This window comes from Ammospiza caudacuta, chromosome 2, assembly GCF_027887145.1.
Source record: "Ammospiza caudacuta isolate bAmmCau1 chromosome 2, bAmmCau1.pri, whole genome shotgun sequence".
NCBI lineage: Eukaryota > Metazoa > Chordata > Aves > Passeriformes > Passerellidae > Ammospiza > Ammospiza caudacuta.
In genome coordinates, this window is record NC_080594.1 from 61,573,612 (window position 1) to 61,598,961 (window position 25,350).

General features: G+C 39.9%; 1 protein-coding gene across 11 annotated transcripts in view; it reads left to right on the forward strand.

Annotated features, from left to right (window-relative positions):
• Nucleotides 1-25,350, forward strand: part of ELF1 (E74 like ETS transcription factor 1) — an 87,749-nt gene that overhangs the window by 56,956 nt on the left and 5,443 nt on the right. For 9 of the 11 annotated variants that reach the window (XM_058825181.1, XM_058825183.1, XM_058825186.1 and 6 more), the window contains 6 exons: nucleotides 1,401-1,575; nucleotides 9,748-9,855; nucleotides 10,429-10,593; nucleotides 15,421-15,504; nucleotides 18,539-18,731; nucleotides 19,814-20,281. In XM_058825181.1, the coding sequence (XP_058681164.1) occupies nucleotides 1,401-1,575; nucleotides 9,748-9,855; nucleotides 10,429-10,593; nucleotides 15,421-15,504; nucleotides 18,539-18,731; nucleotides 19,814-20,281 (1,193 nt within the window). The remainder of the gene's footprint in view (nucleotides 1-1,400; nucleotides 1,576-9,747; nucleotides 9,856-10,428; nucleotides 10,594-15,420; nucleotides 15,505-18,538; nucleotides 18,732-19,813; nucleotides 20,282-25,350) is intronic. The other 2 variants (XM_058825188.1, XM_058825189.1) reach the window with 1 other exon arrangement.

Here is a 25,350-nt window from a genome sequence, read left to right on the forward strand (position 1 = left end):
TTAACTTGTGTGGTTAAAAAAACTACTTGATCTTCCTTCCAATACCCGAAGGGAACCTACAGGGAAGATTGAGACTATTTACAAGCACATATGGTGACAGTACAGGTGGGAATGACTTCAAACTTACAAGATGGTAGGTTTAGATTAGATATTGAGAAAAAGTTCTTTACTGTGAGGGTGGAAGGGTAGTGGAACAGGTTGCCCAGAAAAGTTGCGGATTCCCATCCCTGGAAGTGTTTAAGGCTAGGCTCGTGGAACTTTGAGCAATCTGATGTAGTGGAAGGTGTCCCTGTCCATGGCAGGGGGATTGGAACTAGATGATTTTGAAGTTTCTTCCAACCCAGGCCATTCTATGATTCCATGATAAATACATATCTGTGCTCTTCTTTGGAGGGTGAGACCAAAACTACATATATTGGTTTTCTCAGAAATATGTTTTAGCGAGCTTTTAGGTTTTTTTCTTGTTTTTAAGCTTGACACATTCATAATGTGTTTTATTTTTGTAGTTAGGGAACCTTAGAGTTAAACTAGACTTTCTTTGAACCTGTTCTGCTATCAATCTGCTATAACTTTCTTCCTGCAAAGCACATTTTAAAATGCTCACTTTGAAAAATACAGTGTCTGTGGTAGATGTTATTTGCTGAAAACCTCTTCCTGTTGAGCGGTTGCCTTTTCAGAAAGTGTGTTACTTGTTATTATTGCTAGTCAGTTTGATTTCTGTTTCCCAGCTGCATCTTTTCCTCTGTATCTGATGTAAAATGACTATCAAGACCAAAGGATGATGTCTAAATGCCAACTTTGGAAGGAGAATGGCGAGGGCGTGTGGTGTGAGCAAGATCAAATGACTAAAGCCATAAGAATTAGAGAGGGAATGTATTACAGCACTTTCATCAACATGTTACACCCCTTCCTTCTGTAACAAGTGTCCCCTAAAATGGTGATTTTCAAATAATGTCTCATAGGGAATTTGTTGCCTGTGAGTGCTTTGTCCAGTCCTCACAGCCACAGGACTCCTTCACTCTCAGCAAAAGGTGAAGGTGTTTGCAGCAAGTTGCTCACCCAGTATTATTGCCAGCAAAGTTTAGCACTTACTGTGCTGTGCCGCTCCTCTGTATTGTCAGCTTTAATGCTGCAAAACTCTGTCATGCAAGTCTGGTGTTATGTACTGAAGTGCAGTCAGTACAGTCTGTACAGTAGATACTACAGCAATATTCAGCCTCTGGCTCCTGGTGGGACTGCTGCTATTTGCTTTCAGGTGCTAAAAACCATCTTTAGTATTCCTTCCTGACAGTTTGATATCCAGGTGGTTTAGAACAGATCTGTTGAAATATTAGTCATTAAGTGGCTAGATTGGAGGCAGTCTAACTAATATTTTGGGGTTTTTTTTCTCCACCCTCTAGCTTGGTGATCCATCTATTTTCCCTGCTGTCATCGTGGAGCATGTTCCTAGTGCAGAACTCCTACATAACTACTCTGGCTTAACCTGCGTGGATGAACCTAGTGACATGATCACTGAGAACTCTCTGGATGTTGCAGAAGAGCAAATCATAGAAGATGATGATATCACCCTCACAGGTTGGCAATAAAACCACCTCTCTGCTACTCTGCACTCTCTTGGTGCAAAGACTTCTCTGCGTCTTTGTATCAAGATGGCTGTGACTAATGCAGGAAGAAAGTTAAAGGACAAAAAGCAGCAGGGAGCAAAATGAATAGTGGTATTGAATGCTGTTTAATTCTATGCAAGACAGAGAAAATGGCATTAATATTGTTGGCAGGTGGCTTGCAATCCCAGGTGCACTCTTCCCAATGGTAAAGAGTTTCATCCATCAACAGTGGATGCTTAGAGAACCAAGAAGGTTTTTCTTTGTTCTCTGTAGGTTTTGTTTGCTTTTAATTAACATGTGATACATTCCTAAGTAAACACATATAGCAACAAGTAGGAATATGCAGCTTGAGTAGATGCTGCTTTTAACTTTCTGAGGGTATACAGTTATAAATTAAGATGTGCATGCTAGCATGGCTTACTGGTGTAAGTATACTCAGCATACTCTGAGTAACTCTAGTAATGATTCACACCTGAAATACAGGGGTTTTTTTTGTAAATTCTATTAGAAAAGGTAGCCCTAAAGAACAACCAATTCTCAAGAAGAAAGTTCAAAAATCTGTCACATTTTTTAAAAACAACCCCTCACTGAATGTATGTAAAAAATCTCAAAGGTGGAGTAGATGCTTTACAGAGAGAAGTTTTCTTTCAGCCACTAGCACCACACCTGGACTGTCTCCAGGGATGGAGACAGCTTGCTGGTTTCACTCATACTTTTGACATTATTTCCAAAGACATGCTCTGATACAATCTTTTACTACCAAAAGCAAAACAAGAACTCAACATTAACTTGACATGAGGAACAGTTCACAGAGTAAATTGACATGAGCTGTTCTCAGTATTTTTTTCATAGCAGTGAATTATCTGTGAACAGACTGTGACCATACAAATAAATTAGGTTATTATTCAAGAAAGTTTTTGATACTCAAACAGTATTTTATGTTGAGACTTCTTGCCAACTTGCTGTTCATATTAATTATTCACACTACAACTGGCATTTCCCCAGTGTGTTACTTAAGCACCACTTAATGCATCTGTGTGCATTTCATAGAGTCATTTTTGTGAATCCATATTCACTGTAATATATCGTGTGTTAATTTTTACATGCATGAGTAATTGTGAAACTCCACTTTTGTGAATGCCCTTGTTAACCTTCTTTTTCTTTTTCTTTTTTTTTTTTTTGGTTGTTGTTGCTGGTCACTTGAGAAGGGTTTTCAAATTGCTGCCAGAAACTGAAAATATTTAATCCTTGTAACTGATGGTGTCCAAGGGTTTCTGGGATACTTTGGAGTCAGACAAGTGCAGTATTGTTCCCATCATACATTATAGTTCAAGAAATCTGGATTTCTTTAAAGGCAAAGTCCTTAGAAATTGAGAGCTGCCACTTTGAAGAGATGATTGCTGTGAAGGAGATGATAACTAATTATCAGTTTCACAGTCTCCATCTTGTGCATGCTGTGGATTTCCTTAGAAGGGAAAGGGGATCAATGCAGGATGGGCCAGGACCAGCACTGTGGCTGGAAAGCTCCTGCTCAGGACAAGGCAGTCAACGCTGGTAGCTCAGCCCCTGGTCTCTGGCAGGAAGCTATCCAGCCTGACTGCAGTGGGGCAGAATTTGGGGCCCAGGGGTATGAAGGCACCCCACAGGAGAGGAGAGGACACTGGGGAGGGAGGCCCCTGTTACCTCCCTGCCCACTGTGGACAAGCACTGGCTGTAGCCACAGCTGCCCGGTTGAACTGCGAGACTGCAGTGTGGGAGACCCTAGTTCAAGTATAGCTTGCTTTGGGCCGCCTCTGAAATGGGGCTAATCATAGCTCAATTTTCCCACCTACTCTGTTTTTCAGCTGCTTTTTTTCTTTTCTCCCTTCTTTGAAGTTTCCTTCTTGATTTTGTTTGCTCTCAACAGTGAAATGTGTTGTTTTGCTCTTTGAAGTCAGTACCAGTCTTTTCAGTTGCTTCCACGTTATGCCTTTGAGAGAGGATCAGACATCATAAAGACTGTGCTAATTCCATATTAAAATATTTATGACTGAAGTTCACAGCAAAACAAAACTGAAGCCACCATAATTTATGACTAAACATTACTGAGCAATGACTGCTTAATATGAAGGATTTAGGTTTTTTAAAGTTACTCTTTTTCAGTACTATTTTGTGACTGCCATCCACTGTGCTTCTCTTTTCTCCTGGATTAACAGAAATTAGCAGTAGGCCTCACGAAACTGTAGCAATCAGTTTTTAGGGATCTATCTGCAGAGTAGTGGGCGCTGATAGGTTTTTTTCATCTATAGGATGTAGCTTCAGCCCTTCAGTAGCACAGCTATCACCTGTTGGTAATTGACCTGTCATATAAATTATAACCTGGAGAAAACTTAAGAACAGCATCTGTTGCACATGAAACCCTACTGAGACATGGACAGCAATCAGCTTTTTAGCTATATTAATGTTCATGCTGTAATTTTTTTTTAATGAATAGGCAGATGTGCCTTATCACTCTCATCTTTAAAAGCACTTTTCCCTGAAAGAACTGCAATGGTAATTTTATGGTCAGTTTGTTGCCAGTCTTATGGGTTTTTAAATGATTAACTGTCGTGTAGTAAAGAGTAATTAACAAAATTAATTGGAACATTTGGCTTTGAATGAAGTTTTATCTCTAAAGGGAATATTGAAATATTTTTTCTCTGAAAAATACAGGGGATAATATTTTTGTGCAGAAGAACTCTAGGCCAACTTGTCAGAATGTACAATTGCTATACTTTGTATCTTATTAATGTGGCTAGTTATGGATATAAGGTGCACAGGAAGGAGGAACTAATCGGATTATGTAGTTCCTGAAAACATTCTTTTAAAATTCTTGTTATAATTTTTTTAAACTTTGTCATGTTTGGTGAGTTTTTTTTTATTGAAAACCACAGTTAATCAAAGTCTGCCATTTTATGGTTCACCTGTTCTGGCATTGTCTTCATGGGATCAGGGAAGTGGCTGCACTGGGACAGTTTTGAGGGGAGGGGATGAGAGAGCAGGGACAGAAAATTTGCATTTAGATGTGCCATGGTCTGAATAGGGAGCCTGGAAGTGTGCATTTTCATAGATCAATAATGGTACTTAATAACCAGTTCATTTTGAAGTCTGGTACCATTGGCCTAGTACATTTTGTGAAGCTCTAGCAGTCCTGCACAAACACAGCTTTTTTGGTGGTCATTTCTGCTGTTACAAAGAAATACACAGGATTAGTTAGCTGGAAACTGAACTTCATAGTGTTAATCTGTGAGGATTGTGAGTTGATGAGATGCCAGTTGCAACAAAACAGGTTTTGGTTTCAGTTACTTTGTAAAGAAATTATTCACAGCTGCCTGTAGCTCTAGTAAAACTAGAGGGTTTTTTATATACCTCCTCAAAGAGATAATTTTCTTTACAAATTGTAAGGCCTTATTTAAAAAAGAAAATGGTGATTTGCAGGTCTCCTGAAATACCTGTGTTTTTAAACTCAGTTTTCCAGTGTCAGATAACAATCAGCTAAGAGTGGATACTAAAAAGTAAGTGCTTAAATTTAACAGCCAGCTATTCTGCAAAAGGGGAGTCTGTCCATGTCTAATGGCTCTCTTTCTTCTTTAAACAACTTTAGGTTTCTTCTGACATTATTTTGAGGTTCTCCAGCCCCCGTTTTCGTCTCTAGTAAAACCAGCAGTGAATTTAAAGACAGCTGTGACTAGCACAGCCTTTATCTCAGCCTGGGCAAGGACTTGTGTTGCCCCCTCTCCAGAGCTCCCAGTCACCAGAGAAGCAAAGGGAGTGGGATAGAATTGCCCAAAGTGGTGTAAAAATTTCAAAAAAGACACTAGACAGGAGTAGGGAAAGCAGGACTTTGAACTGAGGTGGGGAACTTCCAACATGAGGCATCATTTCAGAGCAGAACATTGTTTGGGCAAGCCCTGTGCAAACGCTGATTCATAGGGAGCCTGGATTCACAGTAACTGGGCAGAAGTCGGCATGCAGATACAAAGGCTTAAGTCTGTGGCTTGCTCAGATAAACAAAAACTTGTAGGGTACCCTGGGAAAAAACGGAAGATATTTTTAGGTGTGGTTTTCCCCCTCCCTTCTCTTTTTCTCCCTTTTTCCTCTCCCCTTTTCCTTATTTTCTTACCTATGTTTTCTTCCATGCCTCTTTTCCCCCTTTTCATTTTTGTCTTCCAATGTTTTATTCTCCCTCCCCCTTTTTTCTTTTTTTTAAAAAAGCTTCTGCCTATTTCAGATAACCTTTGAAACCTGATACTTTGCAGCAATTACCCTCCCCGCTCCCCCATTTTTTCAGCTCTGACTTTGGCAAAGAGGAACAAATAAGCCATTTTATTCCAGGTCTTCTTAAAACTGGCCCTGTATCGTAACAGCCAGTGATTGGAATACCATTCTGCAGCATTATGGAAAAGCAGCTAAAATAAGAGACACCAGTTTGCCTTTAGTAGCTGAGCTGGTTATCTCTGAGCTCTGTGTCACATTGAAAGATGCAAATGAGCACTTTGCTGTTAAAAGGACAAAGAGGTGGTGCTCCACTTTTTCTGTGAGGTGCCCCACACCTTGTTTGTATTAGCTCTTGAGTTCTTGTAATTCAATTTGCAAACCCAGCAATACCCCCAAAACCTTTTCAGACACTTTATAAATCTCAGTTGTCTCACTATGTGATCAAAAAAGTGTGAAGCCTGGCATGTGTCAAGTGACAGAAGTTTGGATCGTGGACCAGAGGCAGAGATGGGAGGAAAAACCACAACCCTTGGTTCTTTCAACAACAAGGAAATATTAACTGGTCTTAAACCACTTTGTGAAGTCATCTTCTCGGAAGAGGCTTGAAGGGTGTTGGCAAGAGCAGTGGAGTGGTTAAGAAACTTAATATTGCCATCCTGTGTTTGTGGATGGAAAGATAGAGCTGCTGCTTGCAGAGGAATACGACTGGTCCAGGTAGCTCTACTGGCAAGCTGCAGAGTGGGATGCAGATTGAGCTCTGGGTGGGAGCCAGACACAAGAGGCTGTGGGCTGCCAACCTTTGGGATAACTAACAAAGGGCACCAGGGCCAGGCAGGCAATGAACAGTGAGAGAGACTGTAGAAGCTGGGAATCGCTGGAGAAGAAGGTGACAGCAGCAGCAGTGGGGTGGGTGGACACAGAGGGGAAGAGGAGACTTGCCCAGAGATGGATGTGAGGCTGTAAAATCTCAGGGGTTCCTTGGTTGGGGTCCTCCTTGGGGCACCGGCTCGGGCTGTTCCTGTGTTACTGTGCTGTGAATAAATGGCTTTATGGAATGAGACATCTGGGACTCTGCTGTGGGAAACCCGGGGCTGAATGGGCAAGGAAAGCTGGTCTGACTGTGGGTGGGTGTGTGGGGAGCCAGGGGGGACACGTCAGTCACGGGAGCCACCTGCTGTGAAGGGGCTTTGACCCAGCAGTGACAGCCCTGGCCTGGGGATGTGGCTGCCAGGGAGTCTCGTGGATGGTCAGACTGAGAAGTTTCCTTAACATGCTTAAATTTTTTGTGAGCAACAAATTATATCAATTTCTATGTTTACATTATTTATATGGCTATTATAAATTCCTTTCATTAGTCTTGGATAGGGATGGTAAACTTGTGGCCACATGGTGTAACAGTGATGTAAAGCTGTTAGACTCTTCCTCACCTGCTATTATTCAGAGTGAAGAATTGGCTCTGCTCCATCACCTTAGTCCCTGAAAGCCAGCAGGTGGGTTTGGTCCTCCTGCAGCTCTCTCTGGGGAGGGAGCAGACAGCAGCAGCTCTCTCCTCCCTGCCTGCAGAACTGAGAAAATGGCGGTGCCACTGCTAGCTTTAAAACTGTATGTGGTAAGGCAGCCATGCTCCATGACTTAGCCTGCCATGCTGCAGCTCAGCCAAACCTTCCTGTCCGTTCAGACAGTGTCAGAACTCAAAGAGCTGCTTTGGCAGTGCTGTGTGCATTTATTTATATTTGTATGATGTGACATCTTCTTGAGGTCTTGGTAATGCTGGTAGATGATATGGGAAGTTCTCATCCAGATAAAACAGAACCAGAAGCATCAAGTCACCAGCACCAGTCCAAGAGTGTACATAGCCACAGCCTGAATGGGATGTGCATGTTCTGTCTCCTCCTGATGGACAGGCATTCCCTAGAGATGCTGTATGGCTCTTGGGGCTCAGATGCCTTGGGTCTGAGCTCCTGAGCCTGTCAGCTGCCTGACAAAGTTGTCAGGGAATTGCTGCCCTCTCTTGCTTCCAAGGTCAGGACCATAGTCCATACTTACTTTCTCTTCATGCTGTCCTCACCAGCTCTATGTTTCTCATTTCTTAAGACTGTTTGGAGGTGTCAGCCAGAAGGTGCAGATCCCTGACTGTCTGAATGTCTTTGTCAGATATAGGGTGGAGGTGGTCCTGTAGAAAACAGGGTGAGTTGCTGTGTGGATCAGGGGTTCCCAACACCTGTCTATTTTATTCTGCATTAGTCTAAGCCTCTTATACTAGGGCCTCAAGGGAAAATGCAGAAAGGAAGGAGGCTTCTGTAAGTCACAGTTGGTGGAAAAGGTAGGGCTGACGTGTGGATGCCAGCATTCGTCTTTGCTGATACAATTGCTGAAGCTGTAAACATTTGTGATGAAACCAGGGGGTTTTGGCTGGTTGTTTTTTTTAAATTGTGCAATTGCTTAGTGCTAATTGAACTGGTTGCTTGTTGTTACTGTGATATTTTTAAGGTTAAAATATAGAAATTCTGGCATAAACTTCTTGCTTTTGTGTGCAAAAATATTCCAAGGTCATTACATTGTGTTTTAACATGTATATTTGCTTGCTTTGTCAGTCAGTGTGTTCTTTTGGTTTTGTTTTGTTTTATAATGTGACTGCCCCACCCAAAATTCCTCAAAGCTTAACAGGGAGAGGGGTGTAAAGCCTGTGAAAGTAACTGAGGTTTCTTGGTGTCCTAGAAAGGGGAATACTAATGCAGCCCTTTCTGTCATCTGTCAGATGCAAGTAAATTCCCCAAAGTTGCATCAAATTCACATCAAAGGATAAGGAAGCCTGGCCCAACAATTTCCATTTGACAAACAGTAATTTCTAAAAGGATGTGTTAAACAGCTTTAAATGTCTATGGTACCAGGAACTGCCATCTATGTTATTTTTCATGCTACAGTTATTTTGAAAAAAATCATCTGGTAAAGTACTCTTCCAGTTAAACCAGCTGGTTTTTTTTTGCAAAATGATATTTTATTGGATTTTTTTGCTGTGTACCCCCAGATGACCTTAACATGTACCTTAAGCATTATGATTAATGCTCAGGACATTTGGGTTTGGCTAATGGCTGTCCTCATGAGATTCATGAGGAATTGTCTAGAAGTCAAACATTTTGAAAAGCTTGCCAACCTTTTATATTGCCCTTCATGTTTCATGTTTGCTTTCCAGTGTGTTCTTGGAGCCTGTGCATGTAATTCCCATGAATTTGAATGGTTTAGGATTCAGCTACACCTTTACATCACATGGTCTCTAATAGAACTTGTGCAATATTTTTTCTCTCCTCCCGGCTAAATGGCTGGAGAATTTTGATGGGCATCTTTGCATCTTTTATTTATGGAATTCACCTCTGTTCATAGAACCACAGAATTGTTAGGGTTGGAAAAGACCTCTCAGATCAAGTCCTACTATCAACCCAGAACCACCCTCATGTTCACCATTAAATCATGTTTTCAAATGTCATATCCACATGTTTTTCTGTAGATGAGACATTGGAGCACCATAAGAAGTTAGCAATATTGTATTTTTAAGGAATGATCTCTGGAATAATGCTTGTGGTAGTGATATTTCTTAGTTTCATGGGTGTTGTGTTTTACTGCATGTGCTTGATCAGCAAAGAGAGGGGTTAGAAAGATGAGGCAGAAACAAAGGGTTTGTTTGAGGTTTTTTATACATGCAATCTGAAAAATGTACTGTACTAAATAAATTAAATTATTGCAGTGTGCATTTTCTCCCCAGCTAATCTGTTGCTACACACCTAGTAGAAGGTGCATCTCTATCTCTTTTTCTTCTTTTTTTTTCCTGAGAATTAAATACTAATAAATATAATGTTAAGCTTTAAATCTAGTTTGTAGCTTCTTAATTTTTTTTCTCCCTTGCTTTCAGTTGAAGCATCTTGTCATGATGGAGATGAAACAATGGAAACAATTGAGGCTGCTGAAGCACTTCTTAATATGGACTCCCCTGATCCTATGTTGGATGAAAAAAGAATGGGTAAGTTTTTTATGAAAATCCAATCTTTATTTGCCAGGTTTATTTGTTAAAGGAAGGGGGGATTCACTGCAGCATGGTTGCATGGAATTAGTAAGATTTTTTTTTGTGATTTCTAGAGAGCCTGTATGTACATAGTTTAGGTATCAGAAGTCCAGTATTGTAGGCAATGAAGGATTTCATTGTCCTACCAATGTTGAACAGGAAAGGAAAGAGTCAAAAATTACAGAGGGAAGGTGAGAATGAAGTTGGATGGTTTAGATTGCAATGTTTTGTTTGGTTGATGTTTATGTCGTCAGGATAAAAGAATATACACTTAGAGTTAGAGATTGCCTTAAATATGAATGTGTGATTAGCAGATAAATGTGTCTTTTTGGGGGGTCTGTTCTGTCATCAACTTGTTCTATTTTAGTAGTGCTTCTGTGTAAAATGTCAGCACATATATTGAATTATACACTTGAAAGAATCAAGTGTCATAGTTTGATTTCATTCTATTTTTGAGTTTTTGCTCTAAAGCCAGCTTTTTAAAGTCCTCATGGCTGTGTGAAAATACTCCTTTTGTCCCTTTCCCTTAAGCAGCTATGTTTGGTGCGACTGAAGAGGAAGAAATGGTGCCTCCTATCACACACGTGTCAGTCACGCTCGATGGGATCCCTGAGGTGGTGGAAGTTCACCAAGCCCCAGACCCTTATGCTGAATCACCAGAGACTCCAGAATTTGAACAACCAAAGAAGAAAAAAGGTAAGGTGCTACCTGAGAACAGCAGTGTGGAGCAGGAGAGTAGGGGGTGGCATGGCCTCTTCCTTGTGGGTGTCTGGAACCATTCAGGGTGTCAGGTCAAAATAACTGAGTGATCTCAGCCAGAAATGCAGGGGGAAAGCATTTTCTTCCTGCACAGTGTGAGCACATGTACAGGTTCTTAGATTAATGATGTTGTAGAAGTAGCAACAAGATTCCTTATCCTACAGGAATCTCTGCTTGTTCCAATTTATAGTTTCTTCTTCAGAGCAGAATTGCCATACAAGCCACAGAGATTTTGCTGCTGAGAATCCAGAAGTACTTTCATTAGCTCTTATTTAGCTTCAGCTGAAGATACTTGATCAGTTGAGAATATGGGATGAGAATGGGATGGATTTTTAGCTTTTCTTAAATATTACTGATTTTTTTTTCTTATTAATAAAATAGCTGCATGCTCTAGTAAGTGTTAGTCCCATTTGTAGTAGATTCCCTTTACATAGTGATGTTCCACTGCAGTCAGTGCTGTGCCAGAGTCATGAAGTGGTGTTAGCCAGACATTCTGCTCCTGTTTTCCCATGCTGCTTCAGCATGGACCCCATTAGAGGCTCTGCAGCTGGTGTCTGTGGGAAGAGAGTCATGCTGTACATATAGATGGTGAAAGCTCTTGCCACAAATTAATATAAAAGGAAAAATAAACAAAGGAGGTTATGTTTCTGGAACTAATCCTAGGGCTCACCTTAGAGCATGAGGACTTTAACGGGTTCCCCTGTGTAATAGCCTTCCAGAATAAGGCTTCTACTACCCAGCCATACTCCTGTGGAATAGGAGCATTTTTGCTGCTACTTTTGCTGCTAATTCCAAATGTTGGGAATTGTTATGTGTGAGAGAGACCATATTGGCCTGTGAATATCTTGGGGAAGCCTCCTGAGCCCCGTGTGTGTCACAAGGTCTCACAGGGATGGGTGTGGTTCAGGAAGTCTCTGATTCCCCTGAGAAAGCTGAACTGAAACTGCTGTGGAGGAGAGCTTTGCCAGCAGCTGCCCGAAAGCGCTGCTGGGGAAGCTGCTGTGGCTGTGCACACCACTGTGAGATAACCAACTGCAAGAGGATTTTAAACTGGGGAGTTTTGTTTGTTCTTCTCTTCCCTTCTTCTTTTTTAATGTTGACTGCTGTGTGGGTCAAAACAAGGAGCTGCTGTCTGCCAGATATTTAACCTCTTTGGCTTGATGCTTTCATACTCCTTCGTGTTGTGCTTCTGCTTACTCCCACTCCTTCCTCCTCCCTAGCTGTAGGTTAGAAAACCAGTTTCTTCACAGAAAATGTGTATTTGTTTTAGGAAAAAAAAAAAGCTGGAAAAGAGGCATCAGCTTAGTGTTTCATTAAGTACTAGTTTTCAGTGAACTCAAGGCTTTGTAGACGGTATGGTCTGAGTGATGGAAAAGTGTTACTTCAAAATGTCTGGGAATTTGTTGTACAAAAATTGCTGCAAAATGTTATCAAGTTTGTAGTGCACTTTAGGATAATGTGCAGTGTGTGGGTGGGATTCTTTTGGGGTTTTGTTTGTAGGTTATTTTTTTTTTTAAAGTACAGTCTGTTTCCCTTCTTTTAGCCAGTTCTGAGGCATGGCAAAGGATGGTGAATGTTTTGCCCTGTCCATATCACTCATGATTTTATAGGGTTATTATAGATTCTATAGATTCTTTTATAGACTTCTAGCATATATATATATCAGCCTTTGGCTAAAATTAGAGGGATTCACAGTGCAGAGCATTGCCAGCTAACTGGGCCAGAATGGCACTGCCAAGTAGAGCTCCTCCAAATGAATGTTCATCAGAAGCAATGTGGTGGTTTCACTTCCTTTCCTTTTGGCCTTATTGCTGCAGCAGGAGAGCTGTATCCACCCATCTGCTCAACTCCAAACCCATGTCCAGCATGGGTTTGGAGTTGAGCAGATGATGTTTGTACTCGTGAATGTCTGAGCACTGAGCTGCTCAGCTATGGATCAGAAAGACAGGAAAACAAAGGAATGTCAGACAAAGAAGCTTGGAAATTTGCTATATTAGTACCTTCAGTTCTGTTTTTGCTGTGGAGGATATCTGGCAGCAGGTGGTCACATAAGTTATATACATCATATTTTAGAGATATATAATTTATTTTGTTTGTACATGCATTTTTTTAAACACAACTCATTGAAAATAGTGCAAGAAAACGGATTTTACATTTTCTGGTGCAGTATAAGATATTTAATCAGGATGAACATTTCACTGCCTAATGTCACCTTAATTTGTAGCATGAATTTCTAACATCAAGTGGTTTTTAGCCGTGGAAATAGGAAAGTGAAAACGCCAATTGTAAATCCAATTAGCTGTCCAAAATTATGGTAGGCCCACATAAGGCTTAGGTCTTGCACACTTTTTATCCTTCCTTTGTAAAATTCTCTCCTAAAAAGGAATGTAGTGTTGTAGTCTGAAAAACAACAGATTTGTGCTCTATTGAAGCAAAGGAGGAAGCATGCTTAATGGACTTTAAAAAAATATCTTCTTTTAAACAAAGGAAACATATCTGATGTGTCTCTGTTAACTGTTTTTTGATGGTATCAGTCAGTGCCTGGAGATTATAGCTCACAGTGTAGTCTGAAACTATCCAAATAAAGTATCTCTAGCCCAGATATACAGCAGTAACAGCAATACATTTCTGTAAACAAATTTCACGTCCTTCACTGGTTTCTAATTTTGGATGACTTCTACAGAGTCCTGAAGCAGTCTAGGCTGAAGAAAGAGAGCCTAGAATTTCTCTTGCAGTCGTATTCATATGTAGTAGCCTTGGCTATCTCTAATCAGAAGTGCATAAATTATATGGGATCAGTACTTAAGTTTCCTGAAGCTGACTAGGTGTAGTTCAGTCCTGACCTAATTGAGCTCTCATCCACTTCATTTTCTTTTAAGAACTGAACTCATTTAGACATAATGTCTAAATTAGTGATATCAAAATAACACTCCCTACTCTTGGTGGCTACATTTGCACCTGTTCGAGAAAAGAAATGAGACAACAGAGTCTTCCCACAGCTCTAACGGGGAAAGCACTTAGCCTAAGTTACCCTCAGGTAACTTAGAAGCTCATCCTTGTGCATTAGAAGCTCATCCTTGCCTGTGACTTCATCTAGGACATTTTAGGTGAAACAGACATTTCTACAACCTTCAGTGGTGAGTGGAGAAAAGCTGCTAAAAATGTACTCCAGTAGTTCTTTATCCTTTCATGTCATGATATATTAAGAAAATAATGTTGTAGGTTTTCCTCCCTCCTACCTTCTTTCAAATCAAGAACGTTACAGGCCAAAACAGTGGGTATCATTTGTGTCCCATTCTCAGTCCCATCCAGTCATGAATCCTGTCTGGATGAAAGCAAGAAAATTAGAGGTTTTGTTTACTCACTGTAGCTCTCTCAACTAACTATCCCATGCCTCTCCTCCCCCATGCACTGCTGAAAAAAAAAAAAAAAAGGAGGTATAAAGATGGACTTAGCAAGATTTCTTATGTCAAAAAGTGAGTGCTTAAGTCAAAGTTTCTTATGATTTCTCTGTAGATACTGGCAGTTAAAGATGAAGGAGAGTGCAGGCTGGCACTGAGCTGTTGGGTTTTTTTCAGAGCTAGTGAAAATACTCTCTCACTCTGCACCAGAGCTGTTTCCTTACTAAAACCACCTCTCAAAACAAAACCAAAACTGGAAAGTTAGAGTGTATGGGATTGCATAGACCTTTTGGTCTTGCCTCTTTAGAACATTAACTCTTTTGAAGTTCAATAAATACAGGAAAGAAAAATTTCTTTAGATTTTTAACTATGGCAGTGTTCTATCTGAACTAGAAATATGTTTCTCTGAGTCTTGTGTATGCTCAGTCTGTTCTACCTCTCAAGAGATTACAGGTAACAATATAAGTAATGTCAGTGTAGTAAAGGGTCCCTGCAAAACCTGGTAAGATAAATTCTTATTTCAAAAGAAAGTTCTGAATGTTTCTGATTAATTACATCACCTGTAAAAGCTGCCATTGCAGGGAATGAGAACTAATAAAAGAATAGGTTCGAGGTTTTATATTGAAAAATATTTCAGCATGACTTAGCTTTTTTGTTCCCTTTTGTGTCAGTAGTTGATTTCTCAACATTTTCAAATGAGTGCTCTTCATTTTTGTAATCAGTTTTAAGTAACTTCTTCCTTTTAGTCTTCCTCACCAGAGAGACACCATGCTTATGACTTTAAAACCTGGTATTTTTTCAGAGCCTGTTACTGTTTCTCCTGATTTTCATAAACAAGTGACTTCCCTTTACCTGCAGCCACTGTAAAAGTGGTGTAAAAGACAAGAGGATGGAAAAAATGTTTGTTTCAGATGACAGTGTAGTTTGCTGCTGGCAGTGTATTTGCAGTAGATTAAACAAGGAGACAAGCTTGTTTTGAACCTACCTTCCATTCTGGCAATGAGTGAACATAATAGCACTTTGTATTTTATCTAGCTTTTCCTGTTTAAGCCCTTACATGTAGTTAATAGCTTATTTTTCTCTTCTTGTCTGTTTCAAGTGCTCTTAAGAGTACCTAAATAGCCACAGAAATTTCCAGTGTGCATGGACTTCAGGAAAGTGCATAGTGTAGTCTTTTTTTAGAAGTACGGTAAGAGTATAGGAGGTCTATTCTGCCATAGGAAAAAAAAAAAATTCAGCATAGAACTGAGTTATCAACTTGGTAGAAATTTAATCTTTTTTGAATTGGAGAAACAAATCTCTTCCCTTTTTAGGTAATTTTTTTTTCTTAAGCTGCTGTTGACTTACTGATGATTTATTTCAGGGAAGAAACCAAAACCATCTCGTTCTGAGTCCCCTACTACAACTCCAAACATATCTGTGAAAAAGAAAAACAAAGATGGAAAGGGTAAGTCCAAATGGTTGTCACCAAAATGTTTAGGAGAACATAGTTTCTGAGTGATCTGTAAAAAGAAAAAAAATCACCAGTTCACTTGTGATGCAAACATAGGTCTTGTGTTCAGGGGGGGTTAACATCTCAAGGCAAGGAAAAGATGAGCACATGAATTTTCTTGGTGAAATACTCAGTTCCTTGGGAGAATAATGTATTTGTCACTTTAGTTGCAAGGGTTCTTGGAAACTCTTCAACATCCCTGCAGAGTTTGCTGTGTTTTGAGTGAAGTCTTGGGGAGTGCTTTGCATTATATTAATGCTTCTTAGGCTGTGGTTATTTTGACAGATGATCTTTGCAAATGTGTTCCATCTGTATGTGTCTAATTCTGCATGAGGCTAACCAAGCCTGCCAGTTGGCAGCAGGAAGTACCAAGTCCTGAATTTTGAAAAAATTTATAGCACAGCTTGAACACTTGGGCAGAAAACTTGGGGGTTTGATACTTTCATTCCTTCTGTGTTTAAAAAGTAGAAATAAAAAGAAATGCCACATAACATACAATAAATAACTTCTCAGCCTGAAGTGTTCAGTAGTGCCTGTGAGTTTTGTCATCAGCTTTGACAAAAGGGCTGCTTTGCTGTGGGGTCCAACACTGCAGCTGTGCTGGCGTTAGAAGGGAAGGCTGATCCCAGCCCCAGCGAGCTGTGCTGCCCTGGTGGGAGCTGCAGAGGAGCCTCCTCTGTGTCACAAGGGCCTGCTGCCTGGGACAGAGGTGCTTGCATGCCTGCAGTACTTGCCAGGACAGCAGCCTAGCCACTGGACACTGGCGGCAAAAGAATGCCACACTCCTGAGGTCAGAAAAATCTCTACTCTGACAAACGAGTGTGTCAGGGTTTCTTTTCTTTTGAAGAGGCATTTTCTGCAATAACAGGAAGAAAAAAACCTGTTGGCAATCAATAAATATTTTACATGTTAATGCCATCAATTTTAAATATACATTGTTGTATTTTTTTTAATTAAAACCTGATTTTTTATGTAAAAATGAACAGAATATCAGAGGAACATCCAAGTGGTGCTCAGATGAAATTATAGAAAGTATGTAAGCAGCCAGCCACAAAATGTAAAGGTGGAAGAGTCCAATAGTTCTGTCGATGATAGCAAGGATACTCCATAATTCACATTTGTCCATTGTTACAAAGTTGCTAATTCTGAAGGGAATAAAATGGAACATGTTGCCTCAAACCACTGTTTGTTATGAAACCCATTTGTTTTGCATTTTTAGGAACACAAAATTGAAGTAAAAAGCATAGTAATACGACCACCCGTGTCAGGGAAGCAGCTAGGAAATCACAAGAGCTGCCTGTCTGTTACCTAGGGGGAACTTGTATGCTAAAATTACAAACTTTCCGTACAAATACATGATATGATGCATAGAGAAAACTGTATTTTCCACATATTTCTTTTTCTGCTGTGACTCAGATGAGTTTAAATATTCTGCCTGTAAGTAAAGCAAACCTGTTTTTTGCAGCCAGTCTTCTTCACAGTGATTTTTAGTGGCTAAGCAGTGACAAATTTTCAGGTTGCCCTGATGCAGTTGAGCATTTTTAGTCTAGACTACAACAAAAACAGCCTGGATTAGATGGTAAATGGCTGGGAATGCTCTCACTCCTGCCTGACACTGTGCCTTGCCTAAGCAGTCTGGTTTTGCCTTTGGGGTATCTGAGGGCTGGGAGGCTGGTTTATATAAGCTGGGAGACATGTGTTGCAAAGGCAGTGTTTTTTCCCTAGGAATGCTCATTTTTCAAGCTTCCACCAGCTGAAGGAGCTGCTAACATTTTTTATAGGCAGTACTGATGTCTTTGGTGAATATTTGCTAAGTATAGTTTAGTATTATAGGAATTTCAGTTTTTAATAGAGCTCTTATTGGAAGAAGGTTCAGACTGATGGTCATAAAGTTGAAAAAATCTGCTTGGCTAAATTGAAGCTATGAAAAGAGATCCTGTCACCTTCTGATCTGCTGGGCATCATTTTTTGTGAAACTTCAGCACATGCTATCCTTGCTGGTTTTGCACAGATACTTGTGGGAGGTGATACAAGAAGTTTTTTCTTGCTTTCTCAGACTAACAACTAAGAAGCTTATATGCAGCTTCAGATTCCCAAAAGAACATCAAACACCAAAAGCCTTAAAAAAAAAAACGGGAAAAAAAAGGTCTCATTAGTCGTATGAGTTTAGGCTCCTTAAATGTGGTTTCAGAAAAAAAAAATGCAAATTTTGTGCTAGTTTTAAGTATTCACCATCTGTGATTTTAATACTCTTTCTTTATATGGGGCAAACACTGAACAGATGTGATAGATTTTCATATAAAATTTTTGTCCCCACTTGTTTGTAAAATGAAATTTGAATGTTGTCTACCAGCAAGCACAAGCACTCACTGGATGAAAAAAAAATTACTTTTTTCTGTACTTTGTTATTGAAGGTTTGCCTGGCTCAGCATGTATCACCGATTGCCCCACATAAATCTCATTGTTAAAGGCAAGGATTTTGTTTAGCCTTTTAAAGGATTATAACTCTCACCTCGATTCAGCAAAGCATCTAAGCAACAGCTTAATTTCCATCATTTTTAGGGGGTAGAACTGAACATGTTCCTTTTCAAAGTAAAGCAATGGTGACTGCTTCTGTAACTGGATTAGCCAGGAGGGAAATGGGCACATGTGTGGCTAATGCTGTCTAATATTGGTGGTCCCACATTGGCTGTAGGTTACAGAGTGGCTGGGGTATTTGCACACCTAGATTATGATAACCCACAAGATTATAATAACTTCCCTTCCCATGCCCTTCCATCACTATTTCCTAGTCTTGATGACATATTATAATGTGTTTTGTAAAGATATCAGCTTCTTAATTTTAAGATTTGCATCATTAATAACATAAAATATGGCCAAATAACTTTTTTCTTTCTTTTTTTTTTTCTTTGTTTTGTTTGGTCTTTTTTGTTGTTGTTGTTTTTTGGGTTTTGTTTTGTTTTTTGTTTCTGAAATTCTTTTATTCTAGGAAATACAATTTATCTCTGGGAGTTCTTACTAGCACTGCTTCAGGACAAAGCTACATGTCCTAAATATATCAAATGGACTCAAAGAGAGAAGGGCATTTTCAAACTGGTGGATTCCAAAGCTGTGTCCAGGTTGTGGGGAAAACACAAAAACAAACCTGACATGAATTATGAAACAATGGGTAGAGCTCTCAGGTATGTTCATTTTTAATAATAGATTGTTTTTGTTGCTTTAATGTTTGTATGCATTAAATGCCTCATTTAATTTGAATAACACGAAAACCTAGTATTCTATTAGTTTGGGAAATGAAAATGTTATTTCAACAAAATAAATTAGCTAACTAAAATTAACCCTCGCTAACATCAATTCCAAATCAGTCACCTTCAGTTTCAGCATAGATGTTTTTCAGTACTGCTGCAAAACTGCATCTTCACAGCCAGTCTCTTAATTATCTGTGTCTGAAGATTTCCAGTGGGGCAAACCTTTCACATAAAATTTCAATCTGTTTTCAAAAAACTTGCCAACATTCATGTGTATTCATTAAGTTATTTCTACTTGTTGCCCACGATTCCATCTCCAATGGAAAATACAGTTTTAGAATTCAGTTCTGGTTTCAGTTCTCTGAACTTGTGTGTACAGACAGTTCTAAAACATAGAATCATGTGGCACTGCCTGTCAGGCTGGGAGTTTTCTCATACATAAAAAACTGTGCAAAATAAATAGACAGCCATGGAGCTTCAGTCTTATCAGCTGATTGATAATTGTCCAACTGAGTTTTATGCATTTCTTTTCATTTGCCTCACCCTGGCAAATAATTTCAAATTATCCTACTAATTCTGTAAATATAACAGAAGTAGTGCTCTCCTGTCCTGTTCCCTTCACTTTGTTGTAGCTAAAATGTCTGCCTGTGCTCACTGGTGAATAAACAGGAATTCAGATTATTGAAAGAACTGTAGGAGTCAAAAGGAAAATTGAAAGTTGCATGCAACTTTTTACAAAGTGCTAGTTGATAGCAGATCTGCGAAGTCATGGAGTTCTTTTCTTTCTCCTCAGTGTTATCTAAGTTTGCAGTTAAAAGGTGGCATGAAATAGCAGTAAAAAAAAAGTTGTTTGAGGGAAAAAGTATGCTATTAAATTGGCCACTTTTTATAATGAAGAAACTAGACACATAAAAGTTTTTTGGCTTGCTGGTGCTGTGCTTATTTTCTGGGAGTTTTGTTGCTTTGTTTTGTTTTTGTCAGAAAACCTGTGTAACTTGTGCGTGCACTTTAAACAGATACTATTACCAAAGGGGAATCCTTGCTAAAGTAGAAGGTCAGCGCCTGGTATATCAATTTAAAGACATGCCAAAAGATCTCATCTATATTGATGATGAAGATGCCAGCCCTAGCACTGAATCATCAGATTCAACTCTGCTCTCACCTGCTGTAGCCAACAGAAACCAACCAAGCAGAACTAGAGCATCTGCAAACGCAGGAACAAAGGGAGGATCAGCCTCAGGGGTAAAAACAGGAAACTCAAAGCCTGCTAAGCTGAAGGAGCAAGTTGAAGTTGTACAGCAGCAGACACCTGGCTTGAGTTCAGAAGTTTTGAGGACAATGCAATCTCCACAGCCAGTACAACCTGCTCAGCTTTTTCGGACAGTTCATGTAATGCAGCCATTGCAGCCCCTCACAGAAGGACAAGCAGCTGTAACCAGTAATGTTCCAGATGAATCGCTAAATTCCTCAGTTCAGAATATAAGGTAAGAAAATGCACAGAAAATAAATATTTGAATGATAATATGTTCACTGGATGATGGCTAGATAGACTTGATTCTTTGTTTTGCTTCCAAGAAATACTAGTTTTCCAGTTTGGTTGAAGTGAAATGATGTCTTTGTGGCTCATCCTAGGAATTTAGAGTTACTACAGCATAATATGACAGGTACACACATAACTGTACTGCCTATGGTGGAGGGAAGCTCATCTTTTCCCATGGTGTTAGGCATGGTGGATATCATTTAATAAGGAAAAAATGTACAACTTCTCTTTAAAATTGACATTGTCAGTTCTGTTCCACAGCAGAAGTTGTGTTTTCATGTCTGCTTTTACGCTGGTGTCCTTGCTTTTGAATTGTACATGCGTTTGCACAATACCTTCAAAATTATTTTCCTTCTTGCTTCTTAATTTTTCTTTCTAAGAATTTTTTGTCATTTTTTGCATCTTTTCTATTGTCCCCAGTTACAAGGAAAAGCTCCATATTACCTGCTCTTGCATTTTGCTGCTGTAACAAGAACAAGTTCTTCCAATTGTAGGAAACAATTAACCGACTAATCCTTTGGGAGTTGTGCATCTGCAGACATTTGGGAGCCAGTCATTCTTCCATGTTTCATCTGTGAGTCAGCTGGCTGACACTACACAACACTTAAGCATCATGACTCTTTTGCACTTACCCCTTGGTAGCAGGATTTACTTGTAAAAATGCACAAGGGCAACATAGTAAAGGGAAAGCAGTACAGACATAACTGAGGCTATTGACATTGTCAGTTCTGTCCCACAGCAGAAGTTAAACCATATGAGTCAGCAGAACAACAACGCTAAACATGAATAGGGGGAAAGTTCAGCAACTTGCAGAGTTAAATAGCTCTAGGCTAGACCTACACTAGATTATGGATCACAAACAATATCAGTAGTATAGATGTTATAAGGAATGGTACCAACAAACAGAATTATCTGTAAGACTTAATGCAAGCAAGAAGTCCAGCCAAATGTTTGGAAAGCTATTCAGTGACATTATGACATCTAATTACTGCATTACAGTATTTCCCAGTCAGACCTTGGGTAATAAGCTAAGGGAGAAAATAGTAAAGATGATACATGTGTGAAGCTCAGATGAAACAGAAGCCTTAAATCCTTAGAATTCTGTATTATCTTGGTTCACGTCCATTGTTTTTAACCAGAACATTATTCCACGAAATCTCTAACTGTACTTTGCCAAGATGACAAAGTGAAGGAGTTCAAACAGAAGCATCAAACCTTTTCAGAATGGTAGAGAAGTACTGCTGATTAAAAATGTTTATACTAAAGGGTCTGAGCAGTTAGAGTGAATATAAAAACTACAATCCAGACGTTTTTGGTGTGCTTTTACCTAAGTTGGGACAAGCTGCAAAATAGGTGCTGATGAGTCCTGTGCAATAGACACTGCCCATTTAAGGCTCTCAAAATGTAGTTTATGACAGATATATTTGTGCTCAGCTTCAAAAGGCAAGATTCAAATAGTTAGTTGAGGAAGAATGACATACTGAACATTTTTCAGAGCATATGTTTTAGGTCTTGTTTTATAAGGCTGAAACAACAGTTTGTTCAGACAGCTGTAAATCTTAGGCAGATGAATGTACACATTCTGAATCATTGCAGCAGAGCTTCTGTAAGGGTTGAAATGAATGGTCTGCTTGACTTGAAAATGTACAGCAGGTATGACTGCCATTGTAGACTAAGAACTGACAAACCTTCTGATGTATGCACACACTCTGTGGGGTTGTGGTTGGAGCCACTTTATAGTGTGGGAAGCATGAGGACAAATAGCAGCTTTGGTTGCCAGTTGCTGTTCAGTGGCTGGGGCATGTAAATAGCCAAGATAATTTGGGCAAAACAGCAACCAGGATCTGGTAATGATCCTCAAAAGATTTTCTTTATGCATACCAGTTTATGATTGGGCTCTGTCTTGAAGCGTGAACCTCTTGAACCCATATAATTTGTCTTATGCAATTTAGTTTCTAAAGTTTTACTCATGTAAATGTTCACCCCTCTTCTTCATGGAAATAAATGTTTTTCCCTCTGCAGCAATTTGCTTCTGTTCTGTTGTGAGAAGAAAAAATAATACAGAAAATATTGAGCATCTTTGAGGTCAAAACAACTGATATCTTAACACTTTAACATAGCCTTCAGAGAATGTTTGCATGTGCATCTTCTCTGCTAAGGTTTTTGGTAAAAAAATCATATTTACAGATTGTTGTGAAGTGCTTGTGTCATCATCCCTGACCTGCACTAGGCAGCACTGCCTGGTACAGAGCACTCCCAAAGCATCACTGGGAGAATGTCGCAGCCCAAGGCCCAAGTTCCCCAAAGCCTCTTGGCAATTCTCAAAGGAATGGGCATGTTGATAAATCTGTGGTTGGCTCTTCACAAGGCAGGCAGTGACTTCATTTATAGCTGCACAAAGCTGGTATCTTACTCTGAAGTGGAAAGGTCTTGGCTTTTGATGTGCTTTTTGGAGAAGTTTTGGTGCTTCTCTATGAAAGGGAGACAAGGAGAAGTGTTACTTACAAAGGATAAAAGTCTCTTCTTCAGCCCCAGTGCTTAAACAGAAAGGCTGTGATGTGCTAACTGAGGCTTGGGAAACAGGGCAGGAGTAGGGTCAGGTCAAGCAAACTGGGTTTTGCTGACTGAGGAAAACATGCAGTATCCCCAATGGGATATTTGGAATTGTAAACACACTGCTATACTGCAGGTCTAACTGTTCTGGCTCAGTGTATGCAGGCACAGTAACTGCAGACTTGAGTCATGCAACTGAGTTTGGCACTACATGTTTCCAGTGAGAAGACAAAACCAAAAATGCCTCTCTGGATGAGCATTTTATTGCTTACTTTTACAGATGAGCCAGCTTTTATGAGGAAGAAAAGTTTCTTTGGATTTCGTGCTTGTAAAGTTCTGTTTAAACCAGGATAATGGACACAGGTTAATCAGAATACGTGGATTATTGGAGTTATTTTGTTTTGCCTTGGAATTAGGAGGCACTGGCCTGGGATTCAGCTCTGTGTACATTGGCTCATTCTGAGCATTAAACGGCATCCTTTCTGTTGCTGCAGAAAGTGCACCTCTCCTGTTTGGCTAGTGACTTACCTTGCCTAGGGCATCCTACAGGCCTGAAAGGTGCCCGTGTTTGGACAAGTAACTTTGTCCCTTAAATGATAAGGACTACAAATAAAGAGAGATGCATTTTCATTTACCTTTAATCTAGAGTAGTAGTCATTTGAGATGGAGTGAGAAGAGATTCTTATATTACTTACAGTTCAATATCATATAGGGAGTAATTTTCACTTATATGTCTGTCTCTGCTATTGGCTGTACAGGACGTGGCTGAACCTTCTAGCTAGCAGCTCTATATGCCAAGAAACTTGCAATTAGCTGACTTCTGACAAACCCTGTGCAATCTTTTAGCACACTTCAGGTTTTAATCTATTTCTGTCAAAATTCAGCTTGCTGTTTCCTTTCTGTACTTGCAAGTTGTCATTGTGGTAGCTTGGACAGAGCATGTTAGAAGACCAGAATCCTGACTCAGTTCTGTAGCTGGGGCTAATACAGGCCACAGAGGACCAATGGGATATGCTCTCTGTTCACTTCTGAACGGGAGAACCTCGACATGATGAATCAGCCACCGTTTTCATCTTGATCTTTTTGCAAGCTTCAAGGTAGAAAATTACTTCTGAAGGTGACACAAGCATGGATTGCAGTGGCAGGATCCTGATTCAGGAGGAGGAAGAAATAGCTGAACGTGAATCATGTTTTTTCAGGGTGTGAGCATTCTGAGTAAGAGCGGCGATGAAGCCAAGAATTCACCAGCACTATGTATTGGTCCCAGTAAGCAGAGTCAATTGCCTTTGAAAGCCATGTGTACCCAAGCAAACACATGCTTTCTGCTGTTGTTCCATAATGTGTTCCTGTGACCAGGCTGTGATGCTTTGGCAATCTGACTGCAGCAATGCTGATGCTGAAAAAAAAAAATAAAATAATTGTCTAGCAGGAGTTTATCAACTCTGAAAATGTGATTACAGCTGCTATATCAAATGAAGTGTCTTCATCTCATACCTTATATAGACATTGTCTTGTATAAGTTGCACAGTGAATGTCAGCATTATTTTCTGTAATCATCCTTCACACCTTACCTCTTTTGGCTTTGCTCAAGCTCATATAACCCCACAGACAAAGGGAAGCAGTCTGGCACTGTTCTTCTGAGACTTTGCATTGGCCATCTGCTTTTAGTCCCTTTTTCTTGAATAAGTGCAAGAGTCCCATCTGCACAATGTCAGCTGGTGTTGTAGCCCATCACTCCTGTGCCATTTCTATAGGTCTCCTGAATAAAAACCATCCCTGGTGTAGGTCTTGGTAAAGGGCTCCCTAAGTCTCTCCGGGACTTGATGGGGAGCATAGGCAAAAGAGGATGATGCCAGCTGTAGACTTGCAAATAATCAGAAACAGCTTCTGAAGCCCTTCCTTTGGTCGGCCACCATCAGTGCACATGCTTTGCTTCTGTTTGTAGTTAGGCAGAAGTCTTCTGTCATTGCTCCAAAGGCAAGCCTGCAGTTCTAAAAGCTCTCCAGCACACTGATTAGTAGGTATTGTTGGATCTGGCACACTGCTGCCATAGCCTTCCCCAAAGGAAGGGAAACAGGGGACTGTTACAAAGACCTCATCTCTAATCTCTTAAGTGAAGGCTTGACTGCAATCCAGGTTTCAGGTTGGTGAGAAAAATGTCCTTCCTAAGGGAGGTGCTGGTCAGAAATAGACTGTGGTCTCAATGGGCTTCTACTAGAAAAAGTGATTTAGCTTACAACAGGGTGTGTTTCTCAGAACACATTTCCAATATGGACAACTTCTATCACAGCAAAGACTTTACTTATAACCAAACATTTTGATTTTCCTGCAGCTGAAAACGACCTTTTCTTAAGCCCACTTCTGATTTAATTTCTGAGATATGCAAGAAGGTGACTGCTTATTGACAGAAAGGACTATAGTGTCATCTAATTAGATTAATTTTGTTTCTGCACAATAAGA